At 44.4% G+C, this 23271-nt stretch overlaps 1 protein-coding gene across 1 annotated transcript in view; it reads right to left on the bottom strand.

The window, feature by feature from the left end:
* Positions 1-23271, bottom strand: part of CLVS1 (clavesin 1) — an 87462-nt gene that overhangs the window by 3555 nt on the left and 60636 nt on the right. Inside the window, exons 3-4 of the mRNA XM_021389063.1 lie at positions 10725-10835; positions 9436-9671 (exon numbers count right to left, since the gene is read on the bottom strand). Coding sequence (XP_021244738.1) covers positions 9436-9671; positions 10725-10835 — 347 coding nt within the window. The remainder of the gene's footprint in view (positions 1-9435; positions 9672-10724; positions 10836-23271) is intronic.

The raw sequence follows: 23271 nt of genomic DNA, 5'->3' as shown, positions 1-23271 counted from the left end.
TGAGAGAGCAAAATGAAAATGGAAAAAGAAATGAATTCTCAGTCTCACTTCTGAGACATAAGTATCATTTGAGTGCGCTCCATTTAACATGTCAATCAAAGCCCTCATGGTGTTTTTACTGTTCAGCAAGAATATTTGGAATACTGGAAAATCAACACTATCCAGCTGTTTCTCCAGCAGGCCAACCATATATTTCAAATGACAGCACCGCATGTTGGTATGTACATCCATATCTTTGAGAGCAGATGGCTTTGTGTGTGTGTGGTCATTTTAATGCTACTCCCTCAAATTCAGTCAAAATAAAACCTTAATAAAACTTGAATGTAGGCTTTCAAGATGCATTGATTTCAGAAGGCTCTTGTCAAGAGTACAGATGAAGTGAACCACCTCATAGGGATTGACGTCTGCTGGGTATTGCTTTTGTTTCCCATAAAAAATAAAACACTGAACCCCTGCTCTGTGCTAATAATAATTGCCAGCGCACTGGGACATGATTGCTTTTAAAGACAACCCTCAGTCCTCTGATCCCTCATTTCGTGCCTTCCATCACAGCAAGGTGGATGTGCCGCAGCCCATAGGAGCAAGGACACCCTCCGTGTGTGCTGTGCTTCCTCTGGAGGCTTTTGTGGAGGGGGAAGGAGAGTGGCTATTTTTTCCCTAAGTGCAGGAAGCTTCCAGCTCTCAGCATGACATGCTGCAGCCGATCAATCAGATCCCATTGTGTGACTCTATTCATCTACCTCTCACCTCCCATCTGCTCATTTCCCACTAATTCCCTTTCCATTTCAGCAGCACCTCAGGGCTGTTCATCCCCCAATTATTCATTCCCTTTGCAGAACATGAGAAGCAGAGAAACCACTTTTTTTTAAATCACACCTATGGGTTTTTGTATCGACGAGGTCTGAGGGGCACTTCTCTCTCTGCCTTCCTCCTTCCTTATGGTGCAGGGCCCAGCACCCCAGAGCATGCTCTGCAACACACCCCAAGGGCCTGCCTTCACTAGGGGGAAAAAATAATTTTTCCTTGCTATTATAGAAACAGTGCAGATGTCCCAACATGAAATAACAGCGATAGAAGGTCCTTTTTTGGCTGGTGGGGCAGAGCTGAGCTGGCTCAAAGCAATCTGCCAACGCAATGGCAGCGTAAATGCCCCGGCCTAATCTTCCTCCTACAGAATCATAATCATTAAGGTTGGAAAAGACCTCTAAGATCATCTAGTTCAACTGTCAACTCAACCCCACCATGCCCACTAACCCATGTCCCGCAGTGCCACATCTACATCGTTCTTGAACACCTCCAGGGACGGAGACTCCACCACTTCCCTGGGCAGCCTGTTCCAATGCTTGAAGAATGTTTTACTAAGATCCAATCTGGTGCAACTTAAGGCCACCACCGCTCGCCCTACCTCCCAGCCCCATGTCACACAGGAAAAGGCCAGATGAAGACACTAGTCACCAATCTACAGCAGATTCATCAAGAGCTGCTAAAAATATGCAGAATATGACATCCAAGCAAAAGAAATTCAGGTCAAATAACTAAGAAAATTTAGGAATATTATACACGCACTACTCCATCACCATTTACACTTTCCCTGCTGATCCTCATTCCTCACACCCACCAAGCATGCCTCCTAGCCCAGCAGCTTCCGTTCCCTTGGCTCAGACACCCCAGTCCTTTAAGCCCACCTCATCCCTCAGTTTGCCTTTTTTCTCCAACCCTGGTGCCCCCTGTTCCCATTATTCCAACAACCCCAGTTTGCAGCACTCCAACCAAGTTTGCCACCAAATCACAGTCTTTTGTTTCTGTGTGCCAACACCAGGAGGACGCAGCCCTGAGAGTAGCTCTCAGATCCTATACATCACAAGCTTTGTGACCTTGCAAAATGACAGCAGCCTTGCTGAGGCACTTTTAGGCTGGGAAGTCAAGCAGCACTATAGGAGGAAAACCCAGAAGGTGGGAGCAGCAGACATTCAGCTGCACGTATGGGGATGATGTGACCTTCTCATTGTGACCCTGCCCCTGTAGCACACACCATGCTGACCCAGAGGGCCCCTTCCTCACTCAGTGCTCAGGGCAGCCACTGCCAAGCTGGTAAGTGGTGATTTATTGTGCTTTCTTCTAGAAGTTTGGTGTACTGTATGACACATTTCCTGCCTATTATTCAAGCTCTCCTCTGAAGATAGCCTTTGCTAATTCCCTCCTGAGCTTTTCCGGGGAGTTCATCTGCACAGCACTTGTGTACCTCTTAAATGCTAAATCATTTGCCACCATAGCACTGCTGTGAGGATATTTTTTTTTATTTCCATTTTGTGTGTGAAGGACGGAAGTGAGTGAGATGAGGGTCCAGGTGTGCCCGTTTCCCAGTGCTTGGGCTCTTGCACCTTTTGCAGGGTGCCCAGCATTACACAGCAGTTCTAGAAACCAAAGCACACCTCCCACTGATGGCAGCTGCAGGTGAGCGCTGAGTACTTCTGGAAATTAAACCCAGAGTCTGTATGTTGGCAGCCTGAGAAGCAGCAGCGTGCAATATCACCATCTGTGCAAAGTTTGATTCAAGTGATTTGCCAAGACTACATGAAAGGCGAGCAGTGCCCGCTTCTCCAGGGCTGCACCAGAGGACTGCTCCTGGTCCCCACAGGGCTCCCCATAAGCAACCCCATTTCCTTGCCCGCTAGGCGTGCTTTCTGGCCCAGCTGCCTCCTGCCCTTTCCATCTGCCTTGTGGCTCTCACCCCAGTCACCCCAGTTCCGAGCTGGCCTCACTGCTGAGTCTTCGTCTCTCCAGTTCTGCCTGCAGCAGGGAACACGGGTGTAGTCTGCCCACCCCCAGCTCTGAATCTTGCTGTAGCCTGGCCTAGAGCAGGGAAAGCTGAGATCACAAGTAAAGGGTGTAACTATAAGAGCCCTCTGCACCCAACAGCCTGGACAGGAGCTGCACACTGTGGGCTCTGAACCATCAGCCAGAGCTGAACAGGTTTATTTGTTCTGGGAGGCCAAGCTAAAGCATGAGGCAATCCCTGGAGTCATTAAATGCCAAAATTAAATATGTTTCTACAGAGCACGTGTGAATTGCCTTTTCAAAGGCTTGTAACTTGGCCAGATGTTGATGGATTTCCACAAGGCAGCAAAAGACATAAGCAGTGTAAAACCATTTGTTTTATTAAGTGTCATGTCTCTAATCTAAACTACTAAACTTTAGGCAAATTTATAGCTAGCTGAAGGCATAATTTACAATGCAATATTTTAGGCAGCCTGAACGGCATCAGTTCTGCTGTTCCCACCTCCAGCCTGTGTTTGCGAGCCCTTGCACTGAACACTAGCAACTGAGCGCTGCAAACAGATGGAAACCACGCTGCCAATACCCCTGGGGAGCAGCTGACTGCCTGTTCTGTCCCAGGGAACCCCAGGGACAGGGGTCATGTCCACGTGCCTGTCCACCTCCCATGGAACGTGCTTAATAAAACAGTGAGTATAAATCTCAGGCCATAAGTCTAGCATATTGAGCAATGGAACAGAAATGTTACATGGAGTGTTTCCCTTTTTCCCCAACAAATGTGGAGCAGTCTGTCTCAGCTACAAGCAGAGCACCCAGGTGCCATCCATGGGCAGTGAGAAGCTTTCACACGTTTTCATATGGATTTTTATTTGCTGGTATTTTACTGCTTCTGCAGTAAATTGGTGCTGACTGTGAACCAGCATAAAGCATGACCCATAAAAGCAGAAACATATGGCGAAGGCACATTAAGGTCACACCAAGGATAACAACTAGAAAGGTCTGCCTTGCACAGCCCAGCTGGGCATACGGAGGAACTCATCTGAATAAATAAGAACCTTACTGAAGTCACCCCCACCCCAATTTCAGACCCCTTTTGGGTCTGAAAATGTTCCACTCAGCATTAGCGTGTACCAGCGGTGGGACTCCTCCTTCTGGGAGCAGGATCCTGTTTCTGAGAAAGAGTAATGTGTTTCAGCAAAAAGTTTGTTTGCAAATCAGTCCGTTTGATAACCCACACACCAGGCAGCAGTAACAGCAAACTTTAATCTGTACTTCAAAATCCTTTCACTCTAATCTAGGGCATAAAACTCTACATGTTCTGATTTCAACAATATGTGGTAAAGCAACCCAACAGTTTCTTTAGCTGTGTTTCCAAAGTGCCCGGTATGGGGGTTCTGATGAACCACGGGACAGGCCATTGCATCTTCAGGTGCTCAAAACTACTTAATGGCTGGAAAAATTAACAGTGTCTTGATGCATAAATTGTGTATTTCACAAGTAGTGTGTTTGGCTGGAAACTCAAAAAGTTTTACCCTAATTCTGGATTTCCTGAGTCTCTAACATGCTTTACTTGTGATAATAGTAGGAAACTATTCAAGAATTGAGTTTCTTAGCATCATCCCCAGTCACTAAATTGATCTCTTCAGTGGCATGTGTGCCTACCATGGTTAGGTGCCCAAATAGATACTGGCTTGCTTTTCCCACTCAGCTGGCCAAGATGAAATGCCCTGTTGGCACAGTGATACGTTGCGAGCAGTCTCTAAGTCCCTAACTGCTGGGCTCAGCCATACTCTAAAACTATCCATTAGGCTGCACACCCAGATAAAGCCTCCAGATGTTCCCAAAAACAACAGTTCATCAACAAAAGCCAGCACGCACACTGCAGACAAATGCTTTGCTTTTGTGTGAGCTCCCTGTTGGTTGCACCAGCTCAAGGCTGACCATCAGGGCTCGCAGAAGGTTTGGCCACAGCTGAAAGGGAGGTGATTTTCTTCGCCGTGCTCTGAATTTTCACACCATTTGCAATGCTCTCAACTCTCATGGCTCACAAGTGGCAGGTGCCCCGCATGGATGCAGAAGAGATGGTCCAAGACAGGGGAAGAGTCTTTTGCCATTGCTGCTCATGCAGTTGTAAAACGCATATGGCTGAGCTCTCAGATTGAACCAATTTTGCTACTACTGTATTAATGCCACTTTCTGCATTTATTACCTTACCCATTTCAAACTTTACTGAGCAGAATTTTAATAAACAGATATATTCTGGATGGATTTTGTTACTGTTGTTTTTTTTTTTCTCTCCCTGGCCATTAAGGCTCATTATCTGGAGTCATCAGCTGTTTTGCTTTGTTTCCCATCTGTTCATGCAGTACTTGGATTCTGGGACTCTTCCCAGGGTGTGAGATAATTTCTGCAGATGGGAGTGCAATTTCCACTGTTTTGATTTTTCCCCAGTGGGGTTTCATGTGGCCACTGGTGGAAAAATGACAATTGCAATGGTTTTGATTAAAGGTTTTCCATATTACAGAAACTTGTCAAATCTCACCATTTTCAAGATCATGCTGCTAGCGAGAGTCAGTGACATTTTTCTTCAGAGGGGATTCTCAGCGCTTTCCCTATCTACAAAGACTTCATTCTCCAATGTAAGGAAGGACTCTTTTTTGAAAACAAATCTTGTACAATCTCACATCACAGGGAGAAAATGCGCTTGTCTGTGGTTGGTGAGAAAATAACTGCATGTTATTGCTGTTAACGGAAGCAGAAACTGGAAACTAATGAGACTTTGAGGGGAAAGTCTAGTCTTGTGTGACCTCTGGTAACCACCTCACATCAGACCTTTAACTCATGCATCAGCAAGGTTGTCATATCCAAAACTCACAGCTTCAGTAGCTCACTCCTGTGATGTCAGGCAAACCTCCTCCTCTAATTTCTAGCCAAAGTATACTTCTGTCAGCTTATTCCCACTTGATCTCATGCCAAAGTCATACTTTTCCTTGAATAGCTGTTCTCTCTCCCCGGTTTTCGTTCCCTTTTGTTCTGGGAGGACAAACGTGCCACTGTTTTCTATAGTTTCTTGCTGTAAAAACATGCTCTCTACTCTCTTCACCTTCCTCACAGCTCTCAGGTGAAACTGTTTCCATTTATGTTCATCTGCCTTGGTGACAGGAGCCAAAGCAGTGCTGGCAGTCCCGAAGCCAAAGCATGAGCAAATACCTGTTCTAATCCTATTTTCCTCTTACTGATGATTGGTGCCACATGCACTTTCAGTTGTTACCCTGCCCATGGCAGGGAGGTTGGAACTAAGCCATTCCATGATTTTATGACTCTCCTCATCTGCAGGTTGACAAACTTATTTTAGTTTTCAGGTGACAAATTCAGGTCACTTACATCTTGAAAATGTCCCCTTTTACCCCCTCTGGATTCACTTTCTAAAATAGAGTACTAAGCGCCACAATTGGTTAATTCTCTGCTTCCATTTCCTGGCATTCTTCCAGTAATTCCTATCTTGATTTTTCAGCATCTCTGACACTAAAATTGTTAGACACTCTAATTGAGGTATGTTGAGCTCTGGGCTGTGGAGTAGGGTGAGCATCTCTCCAGGTGTAGAACCCCCCTGGCAGCCTCTCAGAGAGGAATCTTTTCCCAGTTTTGCCACGTTTCACAGTTAGTTAGCAATTTTCTGGTTTGAAATTGCTGTTATTTGAACTAAACTTCAAAGAAGCATTTCTCTGTGGTCATAGTGCAAAACTCAAGCTCTGCTGGTAGTACTGGGGCTCTGACATTACAAAAGCTTTAGCACAGCAATGGCTCAGTGACATCTCTATCTCAGATGTGCTTGTAGCACCTTCCAGCAAGAGACTCCAGACCCAGCAGGTGCCACCAGGCGGGACAGGTGGTGCCACTCAGCCCCTCACTGCTCAGCAGGACGGTGTGCTGGGGGAGGAATAGCAGCTGTCCCCTCAGTTTTCTGTATTGCTAACTCCTGGGCTCCTGGAGATGTTCCTCAGAGGAAACATCTCCACTGTTATCTGTGACATCAAACAGAAGATCCTTAGTTGTTCAGCTACGGTTTTCACTCTGAAATTACAGAAACCCAAGAAGGTTTAGTCATTTGGATATTGGACTAGATGATCTTAGAGGTCTTTTTGAACCCTAATGCTTATATGATATGATATATATATGCATATTTATATCCTTTTGGAGCAACATTTCTTTACCAAAGAAAAGAGCCACTCCTTTTTTTTTAAACTCAACATTTCAGCATAGAAACACTTGCAGAATTACTGCCTTTACCCAAGACTTTAAAGATTTTTGTGGTGTGTGTGTGGTGGAAGGGAAAGATTTTTAATGGAAGTGCAATATTTCTTTCATAAGGGAAAAAGTGATAGGGCAATTGTGAGGGAATTATGTTTAAGGAGAAGACTAATGCTAGGAAATCATTTATGCCTTGCGTAAACCTCACAGAATTCCCAGCCATGGCCTAGGACTCTTGTAGAATCACAGAACCATAGCATATCCAGAGTTGGAAGAGAACCACAAGGATCATGCAGTCCAACTCCTGGCTCCACACAGGACCACCCAAAAATCAGACCATATGACTGAGAGCATTGCCCAATGCTCCTTGAACTTCAGCAGGCTTGAGGCCATGACCACTGCCCTGGGGAACCTGTTCCACTGCCCGACCACCCTCTTTGTGAAGAACCTTTTCCTAATATCCAGCCTGAACCTCCTCTCTCATTGCATTAGAGCTGTGCAATCCTAAGTGGCAGGGAGGGATGTTTATAGAAAGGTAATGTTGGTTGAAGTCTGCAGACCTGTTACTAGGCCTTTGATAAAAATCTGATCTAATTAGTCTTGTAACGCAATTTTGCTTCCTAAGTGTAAGTTCTTACCTTCATTTGGGCTAAAAAGTAATTTCAGGGGAGGAAAAATCAAAGCAAATACTCATAAGAGGAAATCTGGAGAACAAGTGAACTTTTCACCTCTAACAGCTAGAAATGACCATGGGGTAGAAGATCAGATGGTTCGCTTACCCATTGAGTAACAAAATTAGGCTAAAAGTTAGATCTAGTCTGCCCAGAGGCAACATGACAAATTAGATTCATCCACTTGCCATATTTGTATTAATGCACTTTTGTATTAGTGAACAGATTATAAGGGAAGACTTTGCCCCGAGGCAGGGTTTTCTGGCACTGAACTCATTTTCAAGCTGAGGATCCCCCCAGAGGCACCAGGAGACCCTCAACTCTTTGCAGCCTACAATGTGATGCTCAGCAAAGACTTGCCACTGTTCTGCAAACAGCTCTTAACAGAGCTTTTCTTTCTGTGAGGTTATATATACTTTAAAACCTCCTTATATACTTTAATAGTAGTGTAATACTTAGTAAGCATCTTTCTAAAATCATTTAGTTTGTTCCATTGCTAATATTTAAAAAAAATAAAAAGAGTTAAACATGCTAGTATTTTCAAAAAAAAATGAGCTCTCTGCGATAGGCTCTGTAAACTCACTCTGGCTCCCAGTCCTGACTGGGAGTCTGCAGTGAGACCTGCTGACCTTGCAGACAGCCACTTCCCCTCATGCCATGGCTGTAGCCCTGCAAAGGGTCATACCCCTGCGGTCATATGTCCCTGTGAGCAGTGGGACCCACAGCATTCCACGTCTGTTGCGAGTGTGAGTGCTTTCTGTACGAGGATTTGCATTCCAGCATTTCTTTTTCCTCTGACAACGAAAGACTTAAAATTAATTGCATGACATTCTGGCTTGTCTGTGTTGTCAGCTTTGATTTTGCTGTGACAAAATGATGGCCGCTGCCTGTCACATAGAGTGACGCCCCGTATGTGAGCACTGTGCTCATCAAGTGGCAGCAGCGAGTTAAAGCCTGGCTGCGATCTGCACTGAAAGCAGTTCTGTGAGTGTAGGGAGGGAGAGATGAGCCACACGTTGCCCTGATGCAAAGAGCCAGCCGGTCACTGCTCCGTAGCTTTCCAGGGGCAGCTGGTGGCGACCTGCTGTGACAAATCTACAAGCCCCAGTGACCTGTGCTGGGCATCAGCCCTCCTCACCCCATCCCCCCAATTAGTGCAAATTACCGAGGGCGGTGTTTTTGAGATCTGCCATTTTAAGCATGCCCAACCACCAGATTTACAAGCAGGGCTGCTGGAAGAGTGGCGTTCCTGCGATGGCAGGGCTGGAAGGGAAGGTGGGAGCAGGAGAGGGAGTAGGAGCAGGAGCATGAGTTGAGACCAGCTCTCCTTTAGAGGGCAGTGGTGCTCATTGTACTGGAGCTGTACTGCCAAGGAGGTAAAATGCTATCAGCTGGGGTCAGAGGGCACTAAAGGAACAGCAACACCTAGAAAATAGTACTGCAGTGGTGCTGCTGGGTGTGCTGTGCCATATAGGAGAGCATTTCACAGTCATATGCTCTGTGCACTGCTCTGTGCAGGGGCTCATTAATTTCCCCTTGCTTTTGTTCCCAGTAATCAGCATTCAGACAAGTAATTATGGTTCCACAGAGAGCCTTCCTTTCTCCTGATTGCAGCCTGCAATGAGCCACCCCTGACTGTCACCGTTTGCCAGCTCTGCCATGGCCCTTCTCCCAGCCCTTCCTGCCTGGCCTACTCGCAGTGGGCCCACCCATAGGAGGTTCCCAAAGCAGCACCAACCTTTTCATGGGTTTGGGGGAGTCCTCCTGCTCCAGGCTGGAGGATGCGTGCTTCACATGCATGGCATTGTATGAAGTGTGAGTGTACTCATTCTCGTCACTGTAGTCAGGACCGAGCAACGTCCGAGCCCATGTCCCCATGTCGTATGGGGGAAGAGTCCCCCCGAACTCAGAGGGCAGGCATTCCGGGTGTATTAGCTGGTGAAGGCTGTTCAGATTGTTGCCATGAAGAAAGATCTTTAAAAAATAGAGAAAGGTCAAAATTAGTATTGCTTCCTTGCTTTGTAAAGTACAGTAATAGCAGCACTAATGAAGTGCAGGGTGCCATTAGTTCCCACTGCAGTTTCAGTGAGGGTTTCCAAAGCACCCAGTGCTGGCTGGAGTGTGTGGGAAGACAGGGATCAGCTTTGGTGTGTGAGGCCAGAGTTAGGCTGATGCCATAAGCACTTCAAAAAAGCCAGATTCGCTTACTTTTGGCACATGGCACCGTCAGTTCCTTAAGGAGCATATCAGGAAAAGTGAAGCACAGGTCAGAAATGCTGCTACTGGCAGAGGCTACAGCTAGGAGGGAGCTAGTGGAGCTTACTGAAAAAATGTGAGGAACAGGTCCTCAGCTTTAGACAGGGTCACCCAGCCCTGAACCCAAGGACTGGTGCTGCCCAGCATGCGTCACTCTGTGTGGGCATTTTGTGCAGCTTCAGCCACATCAGGCTTGCTAACGTCACTGTGTTCTCCAAGTGGCACCACCTCCATCCATCTGTCAAACAAACCCCAGGGCAGGTATGGGGCCTTCTGAGAGGTCATCCAGTGGTGGCTTCAGGAGCTTCGGTGGACAAATAGCTGAGGCTACTGCAGGACAACAGGTCACATTGGTTTGGGTAGGGACGACCTGCCTTTTCTGCAGTGTGAGCAAACAGGCTTCAGGCACTCACTTCTTGTGTGGAAATAAGTGTGTTAGCACCGTGTGAAAAATGTTTAAAAAGAGGTTGAGCTGAAGTTTCCCTCTGCAAGTGGCTTCAGCCTGACCTGGTAATCCCTTCACATCGCCACTTCTCTCTATCCCTGAGCACGGCCCATTAAACAGGATCTACACTTATAGTGGTAACTCACTGGTCCCTGGTTGAGTTATTGCTTCGACCCAGACCACTGCAAACTGTATGTTTTAATAATAGCTGCAGTTCTCTGAGGCCCTATGAGAAATGCAGAGAGAAGAAGAAAGCAAAGAAAGCAGGGGGTTGCTCTGCTACTTCAGCAATCCAGCTCCCACCTCCCCTAGCCCCTCGTGATTACCCTTTTCCTTGTCTTGTCTTTGAGGAATGGTTTGATTAGTGTGTACAGGGCATGGATGTACCAGGGCTGGTTGACAAAATGGACTCCTCCAAAGCGAGCAGGAAAGCTGTCCTACAGAAAGAAAGAAATTGAAGGCAGTTAATAGATGCAGTGCTTTAGCCAGGCAGTCAATAGGGTGAAAGCCAGAGAAAGAAGTCTGCCTCTTTCTATCTGCAATAGCAGCCGAGCACTGGGCTTTCTGTTAGGGGGCAGAAGGAGGTGGGAAGAGGGAGAAGCCCAGAAACATTTCATCAGTTTCCTCTCTTAGCAGACAGTCCCTACTCCCCTCTGCCTCAATTGCTGATGATGTAAAAAGTGGGCTCGCCAGGCGGTTTGCCCAAACGCTTTCAGCTCCATCAAGGCACCTGACTGCTGGGCTGGGAAGGAGGCAGGGCTGAGCACGTCTCCCTCGAGGGGCAGCTTTCTCATTTCTCATTGTGCTGCGCACGGCGAGGCCCCGGTTCCCACGCACTCTGCCGCACGCCGCTCACCTTTTCACCCTTCTGCCTCCCTGCCTCCCTCCTGCTAAAATCATCATTACAATGGCTGACCTTTCAGGGTGAGCGAGCAGCGTATTCTGGGGAGGAGGATGGGTGGGAAAAGCTGATAAGTGAAGGTGTAGCGGGAGCACACCATGACGGCTCCATGGAAACTGGCCGAGCCAAGCGCGGGCAGCGAGGCTGTGCACAAACAGCCTCCGCATTAGCATGCAGGTAGCGTGCTCCAGGGAGGTGTGTGCAGCAGCAGCCCACCCGCTCGGGCGGCCTGGCACGCTTAATAGGAGAGGAGGTTGCTGGTGCGCCTTGAAAGGTTACCGTGTATTGTGACGGGCATTTTGTACCGCTGCTCTCCTCTAACAAATGTCAGGCAGTCAGGGAAGACCCTGGGGTCTTTGGCTTTCATTAATAGCGGGATGACTGCTGCTCCTGCATGCAAGCACGCTTCCAAAGCATCTCTGCCTGGTGAAGGGAGAGCCCGACGGAGCCTTCCCCATCTTTCCTGTGCACCCTGCAGCTCAGCGAATACAACCACATCTCTTCCTGCAGGGCTCTGGCTTTCGGACTCAGGCAGGTTCATCCCCCATAATTAGCATGGGGTATCCTACGGCTTTTTCTCAGCTTTCTCTGGAGCATCACAGTCTGAGCATAGCTGGTGAGGGTATGGGGAGGATATGTGAGATGATATGGAAAATCCCCTTATACACCTGCTCAGTGTAGCTTCTGCATGGCTTAAAGGTCAAATTATTCCACAGATTTAGCACTATGTAGGCACCCCACTACCTCCTGCCTCCACCTTTGCCCCAGGTAGATATGAAGGACCACTTATACTCTTCAGGCACTGGCTGTGGATTGCCCTATCAGTCATACAAAATGCGCCCAGATAATGTATGTGAGGGGCTAAAGTCAGTAATTGATACTCTTTCTTTAGCATTACTGCAGTATAAGCCTCTTACACCTCAAATGCGTCAGTTTAGCTGAAATAATTACAAATCTCAATACTGAAATACGTGTGCCGGTGGGTAGCCAGACCTGCAGGCAGGAGCGCTTCCAAGGAGGACACATGATCTGTAGAGGTGTTAATCCACTGTGAAGATAACTACACTTCCACTGTTGCTGGGATATTAGTTAAAATTTTGGAACACGGCTCTGATTAATTTAACTACTGGATTGCTGCAGATTCCCATGACTCCAATTGTGCTATCTTGAGAAACAGCAATGGAGAATCTGGCCTTTATTCTGAGCCCACCTAGTGTTTGACTGCCAATGTGGCCATGAAGGGAAGCCAAAAGTGGCTTCCTATCATGTGATAAACCGAAAGTGTGCTTTAGACAAGACTAGAGACAAAAATTCCCATCTCATGCAGAGCTCACGTAGTCATTTGCTTTCCTCCCACGAGAATGAAAATTGGAAGATGAGAAATTTTTCACAGAATATTTTAAACATTAAAAAAAAGAAGAACAAAGAGATTGGGATGTTCTTCCTTATTATTATTATTCTATATTTATCAAAGTAGTTGATATCCTACAAGCTGTATCTTTAAGGAAGAAGTTCTGGATTCGTTTGCTCTTTGGGACTGAACCACCGAGTTGCACTATAGCAGCACAGGTCAGTGCAGCAGATGCAGTCTAGATGTGAAGCAAAACACAGTAAGGAAGTAAGAGATGGGAGGCATGGGAATGACTTTAAGACACAGAAATTTATATCAACCCAAAAAAGAAAATTGTTTTGTTTTCTCACTAGGATAGACAGATGATATTAATCACAATCTTCAGTGAGAAATGCCAGTCAGACTTAATTTCCAAAGGGAAATTCTTTTTCTTACATATGTATATATACCAGCCTTGATACCAACTTACCCCAAAAAGGTCTGAATGCTGAGAATTAAGAGAACCAGCTGGAGGTTTAAATTGGCAGACTGCCTCTGGAAAAGGTTGTTAAAAGAGGAAGGTGTACTTTATACATTGAAAATGAAATTTATATCAACCCAACGTAGACTTTTGCATCCATAAACTAGATTCTGTCTAGCACATTAGTAGATAAAGTGTTATAGGAAAGCCCCTCATATAAAAGCATTATTTAAAGGCAACTGTGATCCTTTCATTCTGAAAATATGACAAAGAATGCACAAATAATTTTGTAAAGGCAGTACGATGATCAAGAAATAATGATAAAAAAAAAAACATTTTTTTGTGTTTAACTTCCTGCTATTTTTGTTTCTTGCACTGCTAAGCACGTTAATCTCAGTTCGACTTTCATCATTCAGTCCACTCGCATCTGTAGGACTGTCAATTAGGACAAGGATGAAAACATAGCTTTTTTTTAAACTCAAGAAATTTGATATGGGAATCATCCAGACAATTTGGAATTGCAACATACCAATTTTGCAGAACTCCCTAATTAGAGCAGAGCTGTCTTGGAAAGAAAAACTCTCGTCTGGAGGTCTGTCTTGCTCAGCTCTAGGAAGATGTATGAGACCTTTCCCACACCCCACTTAGTGTCTCTGCTGCTTTCCCTGGGGCTAGGTGAAAGTAGCTGAAATTGATTTTCTGCTGGAGAGCTTGTGCTTTTAGGAATTCTCTTTTGATTTCTCATGTCTCGTGATTCTGTGAGAAGGTGTATTTTATAATGAGGTGTATTTTTTGGAGCCTACTGTGGAAAGGACCCTGGGATCATGGAGCCTTTTCTTAACCTGATTCCTTGTTAAATAGTGAGGATATATTTACATTCTATTCCAATGGTATAAATAAAATATGACATGCAGGAACTGGTCTACTTATTTGTGTACACTCTTGTCATTTCATCTGAAAATCAGGCTGGGCATAACTTCATGTCACTCAGAGAAGCAATTTCAGTGTGAATAAATACACCCAAGCTAGCATTAATCTAGCTAGCTTACTACTCAGCAGTAGAAGGGAAGAACCAGTGAAAGTGCTCCCAGTATCTACCCGGACAGGTAGCTCACCTCAGAGCCAGACCACGTCTTCTTTCACTGGGACCTGTCAACTAAAGTAAGGAACACATCTAACCTTGTAGTAGTGACACCTTTCGTAAATAGCATAGACAAACCCACAGAGACAAAATTGTCCAAGCACAGAGGTTTTAATAGCTCCTGTTGACTGCGTGAATCTGGTGCTGTAGATAACATTTGTCTTATTTGCTTTTACTTGGCTTTATAAATTTGTTGGTTTACTTCATTCAGTAGTTTCCCTAAACATCATCCCCAAAGGAGAGAAAGAAATGAACACTTGAGTGTAGCAGTCAAGCTGCCACAGATACCCCAAAATCCATACAGACCTCAATGCATCTTATGTTTCAGGTTGGAAAAGTGTCTCCCAGGTGCAGATCAGAAGATGTGGAGAACATTGATTGCCTTCTCCTCTCAGACTCCTGTGCTTGGAAATTTCTGAACTGAAATGAGCCTGGGACTGAAAATTTTCTGTACAAAATGTTCTGCTAAATAGCTCAGGCAAGATAGCTGTGAAGTGAATGAGAGGCTTTTTTTCACTATTTCTGCCTGTTCGTGCCTTCATGACATCTATTTCTTTTGGCAGGAGTATACATCAGAAACCTTTAACTGTTTTGTTGTTCTGAACTGCTTGGCTCTGAAAGCTGCAAATCAAGATGATCTTCCAGCATCTCCTCATACCAGTGTGGCAGAAATGCAAAACAATGTTCAGAATATCAACATTAGGAACAAATCCAACCTGATACTAATCCAGCTGATCTTTTCGAACTGTATGAATCGGCTTCATAGAGCAATGACCTAAGCTCAAAAAAACAAGCTATAGAATATTTCCAGCTTTGAAACATCTGAATTTTGTGACACAAGCATTTTTTAAACTGGTTCATAGCTTCAACTCTTAGCTGTTAGAAAAGTAAACACACAGCTTGCTATCCAAATGCACTTCTTTATTCTAGTCCACACTTGCCAGTTTAATGCAAAACGAAATATAATCCCCTTTGAAAATAATGTCCCTTAGATTCAGGCAGATTTCAATCATAAACAAAACTATTTAAACCAAAAGGTCATTCAAACCAAGGATAAAAAGCATCCTCATGCCTGTGTGCTTACAAAATCAGTCCCTGCGGTGGATTAAAGCTCCCACAGATCATATTAATAGTTCTGGGAGATTTTATTAATAGTTCAGTGATAGTTTCTCCCCAGAGAGTTTCTGTGTGTGGGTGATTCTAATGGACTGGCACAATGAGGGGAGGATGCTTTCAGCTCTCTAACTCTGGATCCAAATCCAGCCTTGGAAACAGGGGCAGTGATTGAAAGTTGAAAGTTGTTGTTCTCTGATTTTATGAGTGCCAAGTACTGGATAGGCTGCTTCTATTAAAACCACACTCCAGAGTATGTTTGAGTGAATGTGGTGTAATACTCTTGGTGTAGCCAAAGCAAGCTGTCTTACAACGTGGGTTAAGAGCAAAGGCAGAGTGCCACCCCCATCACTCCAGCCACAGTTTCTAATTTTAATGCAGCCCCCAGGATCCAAGTATTTAGCTGGGGAACCCAGTGGGCAGGAGGGGCTGGGGACTGCAGGGACCTGGGGCTGAGCTGCTCCCATCCCTCTTCAGCATCCCCAGGGCCACAGGAGCAAGCCTGGCTCTGTTTGGGGACCAGGCACAGCTCACACCTCTGTCCAGAGAAGTTTATCTGTTTTTGTTGTTGTTGTTGTTGTTGTTTTTGTTTTTAATCTCTTTTTGCTCTCCTGTGTTTTTGAAGAGACAGGAATACAAAATCAGTGTTGCTGGTGGCAATAGTTGCAAACTGATTTGCTTCTACCTTGGCATGCCCTCAGAGTACGCAAGGCTTGGAAACAGCTGCAGAGGAGAGAAAAACCATTAAAAAAGTCTAACAGTGTTAGCAATATGGCGGTCCTGACCTGCTTAAACTACAGCTGCAAGAGGACTTTCTGCAATTGGGAAGAACTCATTGATTTTGCGAAGTGATGACTGTAACTGCTCGCAGCAAAATGTTCTCTTTCCTTTGAAGCATACAGTAGCGAAAGACTGGAGCAAAATCACAGAAAAACATGAGTGTTTAGTTTATTTTTACACCACATACCCACATATGTAGATTACTATGCTCTGAAGTATTGCAGTTAAGGAAATGGAACTGAAAGATGAACACTGGGATGCATTCTCCCAGACATTTTTCATTATGTTTGTTATCTCTCCCACTACACTCGGCAACTTTTAAAATTCATTCATTTGCAGTGGGTTTCTCCCAGTCATTATTGCACGTTAGTGAGGTCCTACGGAGCATCTGTTCATGGGTGTTGGCAGATGGCACCAATAAATCAGGTTACAGAACACAGATTTGCTCAGTAAACTTTGATTTGTCCTGATAGAATCATGCTGTCACATCATCTGGTCTAACAAAATAACCTGTAACCTTGAGGCAAAAGGAAGATTTCCTCACTACTTCTTTACAAGAAACTCTCTGCTGAACAGAACCAGCCTGAAATAATTTAAGCACAGAAAGTGTCCCAGGAGCAGTGACAGCTCTGGACTGACACTTTATCCTGGTGTTGCTTCTTTGCTAGGCATCTGCCACTGTTGATTTTAGCGTCTCACACACAAGTCATGGACTGATGCTTCTTTTAGGAAAAAAAAGGTGACTGCATTATACTGCAAAATGAAGCAGATTCGTTCAGGGTCTTGTTTGAGATGGTACTCAGAGAAGAAAGGAATTCAAAACATGATTCAAAAAAATATATAGGGAGATAGTGCATTCAAACAATGATTTGGAGGTTGCCTATGCATGTGTAGCACAAGTACTACCAAACTCGGGACAATGAGCTCTGGACGAGGTCAGAGATGGGCAAGGCCAGAACAGGGAGTTCCTGGCTGAGCAGGAATGACAGCACGCTGGGCTGAGGAGAGGCAGGTTAGGGCACTCATGGGAAGGACACAACGTTTCTGGAGGCTGCTTTTCAGAGTTATTTTATGAATTTGCTGTGATCATTAAAGCCAACTCAAGCAAACTGGGCTAAATTGTCCCCATTGTCCTGATTTTGGAGTAAACTCCAGCTCACAAACACTTCCATATCCAGCTTTCCTAAGCAACTACAAGCTGCGTTGCTTCTATTCCTGTGTCTCACTGAACATGTCAGTCTGAAATTAGTTGTGGGGGAAGGGAAAAACAGTGGGAAGATCATCAAAGCTGAAAGTAGTTTAGGGCTTAATTAGAAACTGTAAAACACACTGGGCACAGTGCGAGCCTTGTCTCCAGGCCTGCGGGTCCAATGCATGCGCTGCTCACTGGGGCACGTGACCATGAGTTGGCTGCGGCCCTCAGCACTTCCTGGGCCTCTAGCCCACGGCTGCAGGTGACCTAGCAGCTTTGGTGGCTTGAAAGCATCAGAAGAACAAAGTTTCTGTAAAAATGTCATGTCTTTAAAATTGAGAGTAATTTTAAAAAGTTTACCTCTAAAGAAAATTTACTAATGCCTGGAGAAGAGAAGACTCAGGGGAGATCCCATTGTGGCCTTTCAGTACTTTAAATCGATCTTATAAACAGGAGGGAAATCAATTTTTTACATGGATAGATGGTGACAGGACACAGGATAACAGGTTGAAACTAAAAGAGGGGAGATTTAGATTAGATGTTGGGAACATTTTTCACTGAGACCATGGTGAGGCAGAGGCACAGGCTGCCCAGAGAGGTTGTGGGTGCCCCATCCCTGCAGGAATGGTGGTGGTGCTTGAGGCTAGGCTGGATGGGGCCCTGGGCAGCCTGAGTTGGTGCCTGATTTAGTGGTTGGCAACACTGCCCACAGCAGGGGGTTGGAACTAGGTGATATTTGAGGTTCCTTTCAACCCAAGCCATTCTATGATTCTATGATTCTGTGATTAACCACTGTAGCAGAAATCTACAGTTTTCCTTAGCTGACTAGCTAGCTATTTCTATTTCCATAGACAGGCCTTGCACCCATCCAGAGCAATGGATCTGTGGGACACTGCACTTTGGAGCATGGGAGTGAAGGCAGAGGAGATGACGCTGAGGCAAATCCACAAGGATTTGAAAAACTGCGGAAGGGAGTCAAGCGCATGCAGAAAGCCAGACCTGAAAAGGACAACGTACAGCAACTTCTTGTCCAACACTGCTGGGATTTTAAACAAAAAGCACTGTACAGAGTCTGTCTCTTTAGATATGCATTGTTACACTGAGATGCATCACTGGAGATTCTACATCATGAATGTAAAAGATTTATTTTATACACATCATCTCTTGCTATAAATGCTCTCTGACAAGATAGCCCTGTGCCAGAGCAAAGAGGCCACGAAGACCAAACTGTCGCAGTGAGGGCAAATGCCCACAACATTAGTTAAAGTCAGCCAAAGAAAAGCAATTAAAAAAGGTCTTCTGCCTTTCTTCTAAGGAGACCTACTGACTTTGCAGAAAAAGCTTTTTAACTTGCCTATGGAAGTGCCAGGGTGTTACACAAAAATTATAGTCATATTATATTTGTGTCGTGATTGAAACCTGATGATGGAGAAAAGGAGACTTTGTTATTTATAGGGCTGGGCAACTTATTTGGTGTTGAACAGAAGTCTGCTGTATCTTGGCTTAAACAAAACCTGGAATCATTTCAAAGCTTCAGCATGTGCATTCACTCAGAGACGGACATGTAAAGGAGATTATAAACTGTTATTGTGATGAGATTATAACCTAGCACAGGACAGGAAAAAAAATTGATGAAGCAGTTTTTTGTTGGCATTAGTTGTCTGACTCAGACAATGTCTGACAGAGATTATTTCTTTTTGAGTAAATTTCTCTGCATCTAGAAAGAAATTAAAATCCTTTGTGTTGGCTTTTCCATACTTGAAGGGATATCAAAGGCTCCCAACACTTGTTCTCTCAAGGTTGTCTGCTAAACATAAACTAGGTTTCCAACTTACCTCACTAAGTATTTGAAATCTTACTGTTTTCTTCAAGACTGGAACCTCATTTTGAAATGGACAATTTCCCTTCACCTAGCTCTAAGCACAAACCCTTTTAAAAAATAATTTCTATGGTCTCTGTTATCCTTGATGAATGTATCCTGTTGAGTGTACCCTTGGTGAAGACTTTTTGCAATTCTTTTTGTCTCTTTCAGCAGGAATGTGTGTGTGAGAGGGCGAGTGAGGAAGACTCAGTGACCTACTTTGGTTTTAAATGGAGACATAATGCTAAATACCTGTGCAATGGTGGAAACTCAACTCTGGGGAGATTCAACACGAGGCAACTCGTGTTTCATTACATAAGCACCTGGCAGCAGCATCTTTGATTCATGTGCAACCTCTTGTTCTTGCAAACAGCAGAAGGCCAGGGGAAAAAATAAAAACCACTTCTTATTATTTGCATAATTCAGTCTCTGTCCTTGTTCTGACATGTTAGTAAGATTGCTTAGCTTCTGTTTCTGAAGGGAAACTTGTTTCATGTGTTTGTGTTTCACAAAGTCCCAGATAGTCACAGGGCTGAACTGACAGGAGCAGACCAACTTGTCAGCTCTGCAATCACATATAATCTCTTTGTGTCTGTCTCCTTTTGTGATCTGTTTTTATTTTTTTAATTTTTTTTAAATAATGCAGCAGTGCCTTGGTAATAAGAAACCTGACTGTAATTGAATGTCCTTGAAATATGTTTTGAGACCAAAAGAGGTATGATGTATACTAAAAATATATGTTTTTCCATTGTGGAAAAGATGTTGTTTAGGAAAGCTGCTTTTACAGTGACAAGCAGCATTTTAAGTTTCCTGGTATTTTTCCACCCTGCCTTTAAGAAACAAGTATGAAGGCCATTTTGCAGAAAAGAGCTTTGTACAATGCAGTGCAAAGAACATGCTGATATTTTCCCCTGTGGTCCTTAAAGTAGGCATTGCTAGCAGCATCACCAACAGCTAAGATTGTCTGATGTGCCATTTGCAACTGTTATAACCTTGCCAGTGTTTTATGTTTTGGGCTCAAATGTTTCAACAGCGAGCTCAAACAAATCTTTATGGGAACAGTTTGGGGGGCTGGAGCACGGAGAGGTGATTTCTCAAAGGGCTTGTGGGAAAATGTATTTTTCCTGCACTTCAGTAATATTTCTGTGATTGCCGGAGGTGGAGATTGAAAGTACAAAGTTTTTGGGCATGGACCTGACTTCACATTAGGCTTTCCTAGTGCAGGTGGTTTAACTGGCCGACTGAGAATTTGCAGCTGTGTGTGCGCATATGCCAGAACTCATTCAGAAGCTGAGATGCCTTATAGGTTCGTATAATTGCAGTGATAACCTCTTTCCTTAAAAGCTGTCATCAGTCACAATCTCTAGAGCTCTCTGTCTGGTTCCTCCCAGGAGAGCTCCTCCAGCCCTGGTCGGCGGTGAGAGGCAGAGCTCTGCCTGCAGTCATTGTTCCCAGAGGTCTGATAAATCCCAGGTGGAGCCAGGGCCCCACAAAGCTGTGTGGGATACTGCAAGAAAGGGATATTTTCATTTCTGAGTGTGTGACTTTGTCATTTTAATGTTCTTTTTGTGTTGTCTGCACATAAAGCAGCACTAAGTGATAGCCAGTGCTACTCATCACATCAGCACTCAGATCTGGGGCTCTTATTGGTCTGGCAGTGTTAAACGCTGCGTAAACTTTGCATTCTTTGCTAAACAAAATACATGCTTATACTCTGCAACAGTTCTCTTGTTTCTACTGTATAACCTCCCTTCACTTCATAGCTTTTATCCCTCACTGCCTTGCTTTGCTGCAACCTTAACTCTGACTTCAAAGCAGCTTTAAAGGATAGCACTAGGAAAACGATTTCTGCAGTCTGTTCAGGCACAAGAGAAGCAAGGTACTCATCAGTGTAACTTCCCAGCCCTTTCATTCTCATCAGCCAAGCATGGATATCAGACTGAGGGCATAATTTCAGCCCTTTGGCCTCTTCTTTGTTATCACTTGCTCCCAACAGAGTCCCTGAAAGAGAAAAGTCTGGGGGACAGCAGTTTACTGCCTTAGCATTTGCACTGGGTGTTCCAAAAGGTTATTCTGAGTTGTGTTTAAGGCAGTACAATGCCAGTTTTGCAAGACAATTGCAATGGCATTGCCATTCTCGTATTGCACTCCTTAAAAGAATTACTTTTTCTAATGTCAATGACAGGGAAAAAAAAACTTCACTGAATTTCCTATAATTATGGTTAGCAGAAAGATGTGATCCTATTTCTCATCTACCTCTGATTTAATAAAAATAAATTTTCCTCTCTTTCTTCTCAGATTGGATTGAAGTTACGCATTAAGTATAGCTACATGAAGATTTCAATAAATTAGGCTTTTTTCCACCCAGAGGCTGAGAATATGCTGTGTCATATCTCCAAAGTTCATTAAATTTGCTAGGTAGATACAGGACAGTCAGCCTGCTTGTTTTCCTATGAAGAGTTCCTGCTGAGAACTCTTTCCACTTGAAGGTATGCTGAAGTGTATCCTCCTGGTTAAAGTCCAAGTGCTTTATTATTGCTTCTTGCTTGAATATCAGAGAATTTTCAGATCAGTGGATGTCATTTACCTTTACTTCAGCAAGGATTTAGGCACAGTGTCTCGTATTTTTCCTTTAGTAATCTGGAGAGATTTGGTTTGGAGAATTGGAATACAGTACGTGTGGAACACTAGCCAGATTGCTGAGATTAAAGAGTTGAGCTGAGAGGTACAAAGTCTGCCTTGTAGTCATTCCCTAATGATTTTTCTCTGGACTGTAGCCAGTAATTTCTTTATAAATTACCTGGGTGATGCTATGGAGTGGATAAGTCTCAAGAACTTTGATGATGGTGTCAGTCTGTGGGGTGCAACAGATATGCTGGAGGTTAAGGCAGAGGATCACCTATTCACGGGGATCCTGATAAGCTGAAAAAATGGATTTCTGAGACCCACATCAACAAATGCAAAGTGTTTTCTCTTAGCCAGAACAACCCCATGCATTAATACAGAGCAACTAGAAAGCAGCTTTGCAGAAGAGGACTTGGACATTCTGGTGGTCAAGTTGAAAGCCAGTCATCAATGTGTTCTTGTGGCAAAGAAGTACCCTGGGTTGCAATGGCAAGTGTGTAGCCAGCAGGTCAGGGTGGTGATCCTTCCCCTCTGCTCTGCACTAGTGAGAACCTTGAATCCATTCTGGGCTCCCTACTGAAACATAGGCTGATGTACAAGAGACAATGGACATGGGAGGCAGTGGTGGAAAGCCAAACTATTAGGAAAATATTTCATACTGAGGCAAACACTGGAACCTGTTCGCTGGCGAGGCTGGGGGATTCCAATCTGCAGAGATGTTTCCGTCTCAGCTGGACAAGGCCCCAAGCAATCTGATCTAAACTCAAAGCTGGATCTAACTATGAAGTCTGCCCTGCTTTAAGCCATGAATGGGATTGAATGACCGTCAGAGGCACCTTCCAATGTCAGTTCTCCCATGATTCTGTGGTATTATTTTATATGAGTGGGTGTGCTCGCATCCAAAGTTATTAAATTGTTCCTGCTCTGGCATTTACTTAGTCATATTCCTCAGACATCACTGACTGATCTCTGGTTACTCAGCAATTCAGACTGCAGTTTCTGTCTAAAGCTGAGACATTTTTCCTCTTTAAAATAAGCCACAGTTTACTATAGACTAATGGACAGGAAGGTAAGGCTTATTTAAGATATGCTTAGCCACAAAACCCATACTAGAAGCATAAGTGACAGCAATAAACAAAAAAAAAAAATCTGCTCAAGCCAGAGCAAAAAAATCTGTATCACCAACTCCCTGCACTGAACCATTGTTCCAGGAATTATTTCCTTGTTATCAGCAATGTGCTGGGCGAAGACAAGTCATCAGAAAACCTGCATTCCCTCCTAAATGCTGTAGTATTTCACACATGCATCAGTGCATATCCATTCCACTTATGTTCATCGACTTAATTAAAACCTCTCTATTATTGAAACCAATAACTGTCTCAGAAAGGTATCAGAGCTTAGGAAGGAGTGTTAGTTTATTCTGTTCACTGGCTAGCTTTCCAGTAGTGT

This window comes from Numida meleagris, chromosome 2 (assembly GCF_002078875.1).
Source record: "Numida meleagris isolate 19003 breed g44 Domestic line chromosome 2, NumMel1.0, whole genome shotgun sequence".
In the NCBI taxonomy this organism is placed as follows: domain Eukaryota; kingdom Metazoa; phylum Chordata; class Aves; order Galliformes; family Numididae; genus Numida; species Numida meleagris.
This window is presented reverse-complemented; position numbering and strand designations above follow the sequence as displayed.